The 10,533-nt window shown below is 35.8% G+C and overlaps 1 protein-coding gene across 1 annotated transcript in view; it reads left to right on the forward strand.

Moving 5' to 3' along the window:
• The window catches only part of LOC116168525 (potassium voltage-gated channel protein eag), a 28,790-nt gene extending 22,145 nt beyond the window's left edge, over positions 1-6,645 (forward strand). Inside the window, exons 7-9 of the mRNA XM_031484424.1 lie at positions 3,729-3,928; positions 4,032-4,284; positions 4,336-6,645. Of these exons, the coding sequence (XP_031340284.1) occupies positions 3,729-3,928; positions 4,032-4,284; positions 4,336-5,666 (1,784 nt within the window). The 3' untranslated portion in view covers positions 5,667-6,645. The remainder of the gene's footprint in view (positions 1-3,728; positions 3,929-4,031; positions 4,285-4,335) is intronic.
• The last annotated feature ends 3,888 nt before the right edge of the window (positions 6,646-10,533 follow it).

Here is a 10,533-nt window from a genome sequence, read left to right on the forward strand (position 1 = left end):
CTCAGTGCATTTTTATTCCTAGGAACTTGATTTCATGATGAACAAATGAAACATTCGTGGAAAGTAAGATCCATTCATGGGTCGAAGTAATATTTCTAAAATTTTTAAGATTTTTAACTTGTTCTCTTGCTACGTGCTGGATCTAGAGGTCCATTCAACAGAATGAACCACGCAACCACCCATGTCGTTAATTTGGGTGTTAATACGAGGTAAAAACAAACATGTTTTTCAAATAAACCGAGTGTCCAAAATGGTTTGGTTGGGAGCTATACCCACAAAAGGGCATAATTTTTTGTACGGGGTGTCCTATTAAGAAAGGTCATTGACCATATTTATGGAACCGTTAATTGCACAGCTTGGGGAAAAAGATTTTGTTCACAAAAGCGGCCAAGAGAAATCGCCGCTAGAGCACTTACGATTCAATGATTTTTCCTAAAATCTACCCAACAAACATGCATAATATCTCGTATGAATTTTGCATCATTGTAATGCAGCAAATATTGCTCTAGCTCACAAAACATGAGGGGAAGGGGAACATCTTTTTAAGGAATTGGATGTAACCTCCGTTTAGGTTAACTGATTCTCACGTAACAGGTATTATTGAAAATAGCTCTCTTTCGTGTAATCAGATTTTATATGAATAGAGTTTAGTTTAGTAAATGTGATGAGTGGTAGAGGGCGCAGTTTGACATTGACATACACTTTTCTTGAAAATTTTAAATGCAATGATATCATTATTATCATATAAGATGAAAAAGTAGAAATATCAGTGAAAACAGCATTTTGATATCGGTTTCGTAAGCAGCGATATGGCAAAAATACGCACATTCACACATTTAAATTGCAATATTTATAATCACCCAGGTTAGCATTGAAACAAAAAAACACATAACAAGCGATAATAACGTCAAAATGAATGAGACAATGGCAGAACTAACGTAAATGTTCAAACTGTATCTGCCATCATTTTCGATACAGTAGACTGATCAGCAGCTTTAATTTCGGCCGAAAATATGCTATGCATTTCATATCTAATTCTTGGCACCACCCTGTAGTTGGCTTTGTTTGACAGACTAGACCTTTTATCCTCCCCCACAAATAAAAACCTACGCAAGTTAGGTCGGGTGACCTAGCTGGCCATGGAAAAATATTTCCTCTTCCTATCAATTTGCTCAGATACCGCAAATTCAAGTAATATTGCATATTTACCGAGGAAGGCACCGTGCGCCCATCGTTATGAAAATACATAGTTCGCCGGGTTTTTTAGGTTCCAAGTTTGAAGGAGAGTTCCTCAGTTTTTTCATGGCATTGTGTTTCTTTTGTTTCAAAGCCAACTTGGATGAATATAAATATTGAAATAATAAATTTGAATGTGCGTACATATTTCCGCCATATCTCTGCTTAGAAAACAGGTATCAAAATGTGTGTGGTTCTCACTGCTATTTTCACTTTTTCATCTTATTTGATATCATATAATAATTACCTATATCATTCCACTTGAAATTTTCAAGAAATCCTGCAATGTTAATTTCGCCCTCTACCACTCATCCCATTTACTAAAACTTACATTCAACTCCCCCCCCATATTTTAAAGCTAGCGTGCTACATAAAAATGACGCAAAATACGTACTACAAGATTGTGAAAAAGTTTTTTTTGCTTAACTATGAATCGTACGCCCTCTAGTGGCAAACCCAGAAACTTGAAAATAATTTCCAGCGCTTCTATTAACAAAATCTTTTTCCCCAAGCTGTGCAATTAACGGTTTCATAGATAAGACACCCTGTACCTGTTGCTCTAATTAGCTTAACCCTCTTGGAGACCAATTTCTGAGGATTAAATAGTACAAGAGTGCATTTCACACACGTAAATTTTCCGCCAATTACTCTTCCGAGTTAAAATTTTTCGGTGATGAATTTATTTGACTTAAATATGTAAATATTGCACAGAAAACCATGCGAACGGAATTTAAGGGGAAAATTACTACCTACGCCCGTATTAAACATTACGCATCTAATTCATTCTAAGTAGATTAACTCTCTTAGGGATGAATATTTCGGAAATAAATATTACAGAGGCTAACCATGAGCTAATTTGTAGAGGAAGAATTTGACTTGGACAGATCTATCGAGTGAGAATCTTTCGGAAGCGAATTTATCTAGCCCAAACGAGTATTTAATAATGCGCAAGGAAGTTTCAAAGCTGATGGTTTTCGGGGGGAAAATTTACGCTCACACGTATTGAACATTTTGCACAATATTGTGTAGGTACCTTTCCTTCTAATTAATTTAACTAATTTAACTATTTTCAGTAAGGAAATTGGGAACGTGGTTAACTTTACCTGCGATCGCAGAAATATTACTGATATGTGTCTTAATAACCACTGCCCTACTAGAAAAAGATTCGGAAAAACCTTCGGAAAAACCATACTTTGAAACATGTCCCCTTTAAAATTAAAAAGTTACTATCAACTCTATCCAAACACATCGTGTCACTTTTGTCGATAGTTTTCACATCTACGTTTCTAAAATGTATGATAAAGCTCCGAAGTTGATACACGGAGAAAAATGGATTTTTTGAGCCCCGAAAAAAAAATTGTCTCAGATCGATCCGGAAAAAAATTTTTCTTATACAATGTGGCCTGTAGAATCCATAATTTCAAACAGTTCCAAGATTAGGCTACTGTCTGATCGAAAAAGTACGAATTGTTTTGGATTCTACGTACCAAAATTAATAAGAATTCCCGAGAAATTTTGGCGCAGTCGATTTTTGGCAGGATGTGTATATTAGTTGCAATAATCTAAGTTACAAAGCGGAGATACTCCCGTATTACAAAAGCATGCATATGAGATGGTTGCCGTTACATACAGTTTTTGTATTAGTTAAAACAATATATAGTAAAACTAGCTATACACTTGCAACAATATGTATATGATAAATTTTATAATTCTTCATAGCTATCCCTATACGTATTTGTCAAAAAATACACAAAAACCATAACCACTCTTAAATCAAAGGTAGCATTCGTTTTCACCAATAACTACTGAAAGAATCGGCGGGGATGGCGCCCAAAATGTATTTTTGACTCCATCAGGCGACGATCATCAAATACGATTAGCAATAACCATTGTTACAACTTAATAAACCCCCAAAAGATATTTTTCTCTTTCATTTCCACTAAACACTCTAAAAAATCACAAAAAAATTATCAAAATCAAATATAATCACTACGCTTTCTCCTTTACCCAAGTGAATTGCATCGAAATGAAAATATTTACATTCTTGAGTAATGAGTAAAGCAAAAGGAATGTAATTCATTAGAATAATACGTGGCGAGGTGCTCCACATTTCCGATGTACAAAATACCTTTAAAGGATGCATTATTTATCAATCTATTTTCTTTTTTTCTACGTGGCACACTTACTTGACCCCATAAACGCGACAAGGACCAATAAAACCGTTGCGACGCTTCGCCTATAGTTCGCAAAAATAAGTCCAAGATTCTAGCGTGAGAAAAAAAACCTGTAATTCGTTGTTATTCGAGGTTAAGGTTAGAAAAACAAAGATTTAAAGAACCCGAGCACCGCAAATTGCGGAAGGGAATATTGAGGTCACTATGTTATTGTTTGCGTTCAGTTCTGGGTTAAAAGCAACCACTATAAACTTTTGCGTGGAAGTTTGATTGGGAGGCGTAACTTATGTACTCTATTCTGCAATGTTCATTTTTCAGCTCTTCTTTATGCCACCATTTTCGGTCACGTAACAACCATAATACAGCAGATGACAAGCGCAACTGCAAAATATCACGATATGCTCAATAATGTAAGGGAGTTTATGAAATTACACGAAGTTCCTAAAGCTTTATCGGAGAGGGTAATGGATTACGTAGTTTCGACGTGGGCAATGACGAAGGGATTAGACCAGGACAAGGTAAACTAAATTAATATTGAGCTCCGAGATTTCTTTTTCCTGTATAAAACCACGTAAACAGGGCAATTTAGTTGGAAAATTTATATGTAAATCCCTTCCGTAGGTATTGAACTTCTGCCCGAAAGATATGAAAGCGGATATATGTGTTCATTTGAACCGGAAAGTTTTCAACGAACATCCGGCGTTCCGTCTTGCATCGGATGGCTGCCTCAGGGCTTTAGCAATGCATTTTACAATGTCGCATTCCGCCCCAGGAGATTTGCTGTATCACACCGGGGAGTCTATAGATTCATTATGTTTTATAGTCACAGGTTCGTTGGAAGTAATTCAAGATGATGAGGTGGTAGCAATACTAGGTAAGTATTTCCTATAAAGTCTGCTTTATAATTACAATTTTTCTTGTGCAGGGAAGGGTGATGTGTTCGGCGATTCCTTTTGGAAGGATAATGCAGTGGGACAATCGGCGGCGAATGTTCGTGCTTTAACATATTGTGATCTCCATATGATTAAAAGAGACAAGTTGTTAGAAGTGTTAGATTTTTATCATGCGTTCGCAAATAGCTTCGCTAGAAACTTAATTTTAACGTACAATTTGAGACATCGATTAATATTTCGTAAGGTAGCCGATGTTAAAAAGGAAAAAGAGTTGGCGGAAAAACGGAAGAATGAGCCCCAATTAGATCAAAGCCAACATCATTTAGTGCGGAAGATATTTTCAAAGTTTAGAGGAGATAGAACCCAGCACACTCCGCCCGCGGCGCATCCCACCGCCGATGTGGAAAAGGGCGAGGAAGGTGATAAGCCGATAGTGCGAGTGACGTCGGCCGCAAAGTTATCATCGGTCGCCGAGAAGGACGATAGTAGCGGTGGAAGTATAACCACGAAGGTTTCGCGACCACCTACAGCGCGAACGAGTAAATGGGGACGACTGTTGGGGTCTGCCAGTCTGGACTCCGCCTCGGATACGTCATCGCAACCTCCAACGTTTACACGTAGTTTAAGTGCCAGAGATGCCTCTAAAGACCGACCGAGCTCGTCGTCTTCCGGAAGTACGATAGGTCAGCAGACGGTCGGTGGGTCCGGAAACAAAGTGTTTCCGAAGCTTCAAAAGATGTCTACCACTTCCAGTCCCGGAATAATAAGGCAGGACACGATAGAGGAAATAGTCGAAATCGAAACTCCACGCCTTAGAAATTTAAGTTTACGAAAAATGGAAAGCTACGACAGTGGGCTTAGAGATCCTGCAGTTGCTCATTTTTATCAACAACCCGTCCCCGATAGTATAGCGCCTCCAGAGTACAAAGAACTAATGACGAACATTATGGATTTTAAAGTAGACGTGAAACTCGAAATTCAACGGTTGAATCAAAAAATGGGAAGGATGGAAGAATTACTTTCAGAATTACTTAAAAAAGTCAGCGCGGAGAGTAGTTCCAGTTCGCAATCTCCTCAAGGTGATTCGGATGTTCAAAAGAAAAAGTCTTCCACTTTAACGCCGGAGCGGCCTACCGAATTGGTACCCGGTACGTCAGAGAATACAGGATTAGGCCCTATAATACTTAGAAAAAGAAGATCGAAAACCAGAATGAAAGGAACCGCGCCGCAAATACCTACACCGCCAGGAGGAGGAAGAATCGCGTCCCCCGAAAGCTTGACAGCCAGTCCAACCGAAACGACTAGGATGCTGGACGAGCCCGCGCAGACGCCGTCCTCTAGAAAGACCAAAGAATTTGTCTAGTATTAGTTAACTAAGAAAACTAAACTAAGTAATTGTAAAGCAACTAGTTTGACGCCTGCCACTAAATTAGATAGCTGATGAATATAAATAATTCTAACGTTATTTTAACACTTTTACTAAATTCTGTAAATAATCAGCTTTAGAACGAAGTTAGGTCAGACAATTTCGTATGATCATTAAATTAATGATAGTACGAGGTTTGCGCAAATGATGCCTTGTACCTGCGCTAAGGAAGGGTAGTCTTTTAATCACGCTTGAGGCGCTATCTTTTACTAAAAACACGAATCAATCTTACTGCAACTTTAAATTTTAACGGCAACTATTGCCACTTTCACCAATTTTTCCTTTACTAAAAGACTAAGTAAATTTCTCTGGCAAATACCAACATTCTTCCTACACGGCATCAACCCTCTTCTACCTTATTTTTCTGTGATATTATATAATGAAATCTCTACGGAGAAAAAGTATATGATGTAAAAAGATGTATTAAAAATGGTTGTACAAGAAAAATTGTTAAACGTTTGCCAGTCAAATCTGCAATTATTAGCAATATTGACCTAATTCTAAAACATGTAGGCTAAGACACGACTTGAGGGAAACCTCAATGGGTATCGTTCTATTCAGTTCACCTTTTATTGGTCAGTGAAAATGAGTTGTGTCAAAATTGCGAATGTCACAGCGTTCGTACTTATCGCAAATATGGTTTTAAGAAAAAAAAGACTGTCATATATTGTTACTTTGTACTCATAGTCACTTTTATTACACGTAATACTTGTTTGTTGCAAGTTTGTAAATTTTTATCACCAAATAATACATTCAGTGTGAATGGCGATCAATATTTATATGTTACCGAACTTTGATTTCAGTGTTTGAGCTTTTGAATAAAAAGCACTTTATCGTGTACAAAGGATTTTTGCAAAAAAAAGTGTAAATATTGGGTGCGGTAGATGAGCCTAGTTCTTTGTAAATAAAACTACTCAATTACAGCAGCGTTTTTTTAAGGAGACATTCCCTTTGCTGTAAGTTGCTTTGAAATTGTTTCTTTCATGAAATCACAGATTTAAAGTATATTTAAATCTGTGACGAAATATTCAAAAAATAGCGAATCAAAGCGATCTGTTAAAATTGTTAATAGTTTTCCTAACTCTTCCTTCTCTCTATGAACCAAAACAGGCGTTTAACGCACGGCCTTTGGAGCGGTTTATGATGCCACACGTCAACATTTGGAGCAAAAGCTGACTATCTTACCTTAAAGGTAGGTACCTAGATAATGATAATTTTGTTGTCTGAAGAAGAAATTTGTACGGTTTCGCCACAGCTCACCAAACTGTAGGTAAATATAATCACAAAAAATTCTTTAAAATTTAAAATCTAGAACAAGAGAGAAAATAAATAAAAAATAAATAAAATATAAGTATGCTAAACTTTTCTAGAAAGGAAAAGTCAAATATCCTAACTCTAACACATTCAATAATGAATGAAATTTACTTAATACCACTACTAATATTCTGAGTAGGTTTATCATTGGCAATTGCACTTTATCGACAAGAAGACCTTTTCCAAGCGTCGTGCTGTTTAGAAAAAAAAATTAATATGGCGTCATGGTTTTTATTTCTAAACCAAAAAGAGGATTTAGAAAAGATTTTGGTACAAACAAAAATGAAATTTATTTAATTTTTTATTTGATTGATTTGAGTGGTCGTGGTTTCAGCCAAAGCTGCTCTACCAACCCAATTCACTACCTATACATTTACAAATATCCATGCCCGAACACGGATTCGAACCAGGGAGCTTCTTGTTATTTTTATAAATGTATCTAGGTGCCTACATAAATGCTTAAAAAATCGCATGAATGAAGATGCATTTAATTTAAAAATTTTTATTAGAAAATATAGCTTTAGGAATTTTAAAATCTACTTTCGTTCCCAAGATATCGCGCTGTCCTATTCCTCGCTGAACACCCTGCATATTCTATATATCTTTTTTTAATTTATGCTTTAGTATTCAGAATAATGTGAGCTGTCCACTAATGCAAAACCATTTTTTTGAATTGTAATCATGTACTCGTCTAAATCACAAAATTTGTTCATGAAAGCATCAAATCAAAAAGGCAAAAATAAATACGTAAGGGCCAATCATTCCATCGCTCCATAAATGTATGTGGGAAATAAGTACCTTGACAACGATTGGATCAACAATGGTATTCATGGAATTTATACGGAGAATAAAGTTATTGAGAATAGGAAAAAGTAGGCCTAAACCGCGCCACTAGTCGTTTAGAAAATTTAAAAAGATAAAAAATATTTACTAAGGGGGCCAAGGGAGGACAAGGTAGAGTAAGGGATCCTTGTCCTATTTTTTATCAAGCTAAAAGGATAAAGTAATTGAATGGGTTGAATTTAAACAATAACTGTAGTCGAAAATTAACTGAAATCGATGGCAATTTTATTCAAGAATATTAATTATACCCAATGGTTTCGAAAGGTTACAAATAATAATTAAAAAATATATGTCCAACTCAAAATAAAATTTGAATTCACAAATAATTTATAGAAAGAAAATTCCGCAAGAATAGCTGTTTAAATGATTAACGCAAACAAATATATTAATTACAATTCGGGTATATCGAAAGCATTTTATGAACAAACGTTAAGATCACGGAGTATCAGAAATTATAATATTACCTTTGAGTCTTAGCCGCAGCCGTTTTCGGGCCCAGAAAGGGTGCTGTTGGCAAATCTGTAATCGGATAAACACAAGAACAAAAAAAAGGAATAATCAGCACGGCATATAAAGGTAAAATCTAACATTTGTCACGTCAAGCGATGCAAATACTGTAAGTCGTAATCAACGCTTAATGAAAAGCAAAAATTCAAATGACTTTAAGCTAGCAAAAGAAAAATGTAGTAATATTTAGGTAGATAACAAGAAAGTAAAATGAAAAATAATGAAGAAAGAAGAAGAAAATTAGGAGTGAAAACAAAGCCCTAAAACAATATACGTGTTAAAAATAATGCTGAGTCATACTTGTATATTGTACCTCACGTGTGTTTCACTTGTAAAATATAAATCCGCTAAGCGTATTCAATCGAGCAACCAACCAACATCCGAACCAAAAAGAAAACCCCAAAGCACTATTATAATAGCCAATACAAATCCCTTTTCGGGTAGACATAAGTCAAGTACAGTTCTTTTTTTGCGTGTTGAAATTACTGCACTTTTTTGTCACAAAATCATACCGAAAGTGTTACTTTTTTTCACGATTTTTACTATGCGTTTCCATGGTATTTAGTCCTATTAATGAGAAATAGCATTAATTTTTAGGTCACAGTGAATCGCGAATATAAATGGCACTATTCAATTATGGGTGATGATAATGAAGCTTTCATGACGATTCTGAAAAAACAAATTCTGCAAATCTTTTAGACCCTACATCAGTTATCAGAATTTTTCCAAACTATTTCAAACATCATCTTAGCTTCTACCATGCATTGACGAATAGTCAATTTTTCTCTTTTTCATTCCCATGTTTGGGTGAACGGTCGTTCTTATTGTTGGTGGAAGAATTGGACTGATAACATTATAATAACGCGATAAAATAAACTGGACGATCTTTGGTCTTGAAGGTGATTGCAAATGAAATGTTTGAAAGTGCATTTATCGTAATTCGAGCTTCCAATCTGACTGTACACTCCGAGTCTTTCTACAAGCACCCGTGCCCGCATTTGCTGTCCAATCAACCAGCCAGCCAGCCGCCCAAAGTAAGATCTACCTTTTTACAACCTTCATCTTCAATGACACCATAGTTACCCAATCGAGGACATCTGTTTAGGTAAGTGTCAAAGGTTTAAAATGTGGCCTTGTGTTTTTCCACTCTGGATCAAAAATACTAAGAAAATTGATTAAACCATTTAATGAATAAACTATGCACATCCGTGCACATTTTTCAACGATTCAGAAAGTATTTGATAATTGCAAATCTTCCTAAAATACAGAATAGGTTACAAAAAGTAAGCTAAATGCAACTTTTCTTTTGCCAAATTCCAAGGAAACTAATGGGTTATTTAGGAGTGTTTTTGAAATTAGGTGTTATCACTATGCAATCAAGCAGAAATTGTGATAATATATCCCCAGCAATATGTAGCTCCCCAACACAATTACAAGTCACATACTTTGAAGGTCTTTGTTTATGAGTGTCCACAAATAGTTGTCTCTTAACTTTTGGTAGTGGGGATTGGTGTAATTGGTATACAATTCTCGAAAAATGGTGATTAGTACAGTGAAACGTCAATTTTTGGTTGCTCGTCAAATATACGTTTGATCGTTTTCATTAAACTTTAATTTTCCACACTTGAAACTAAGCAAGATTTCTCATGTATCGTCGAACATTGCTGTGAAAAACGTCACAATTCAGTTTTCTATACCTTATAATGTCCGACTGTAGGCAACAAATCATACGCGGCGTGCTAACTAACGGTGGAAAAGGGCATTATGATGCAATTAGAAAAGTGAAAGCTGACAGGTTGCTTCAATATGTAGTGGAAGAATTGAATATAACTACAAAAGTGGTCAGCGGTTACAGTATTACAATATTGTATGGTTTAGTTTGACTACCGAGTGATGGAGGTCGCCGTAGTTTCTGTCCAAACAATAATTTGATTATATTTAACGCCAATTACCGCACATACTTCCTTATCGCGATCTAAATTATTATTAGCGTGAATTATGTGTCGACCACCAGAAGCTTTTAAAAATAATATGTTCGTATTTTATGCGCATTAATAAAACGACATTTCTAAATAATTTCGGAACGTGAACAACGCTTTATCTTCCTTTCACTTATAGAACGAGGACAACAAAGACCAAT

Source organism: Photinus pyralis, unplaced genomic scaffold (genome assembly GCF_008802855.1).
Source record: "Photinus pyralis isolate 1611_PpyrPB1 unplaced genomic scaffold, Ppyr1.3 Ppyr1.4_LG4, whole genome shotgun sequence".
Classification (NCBI taxonomy): domain Eukaryota; kingdom Metazoa; phylum Arthropoda; class Insecta; order Coleoptera; family Lampyridae; genus Photinus; species Photinus pyralis.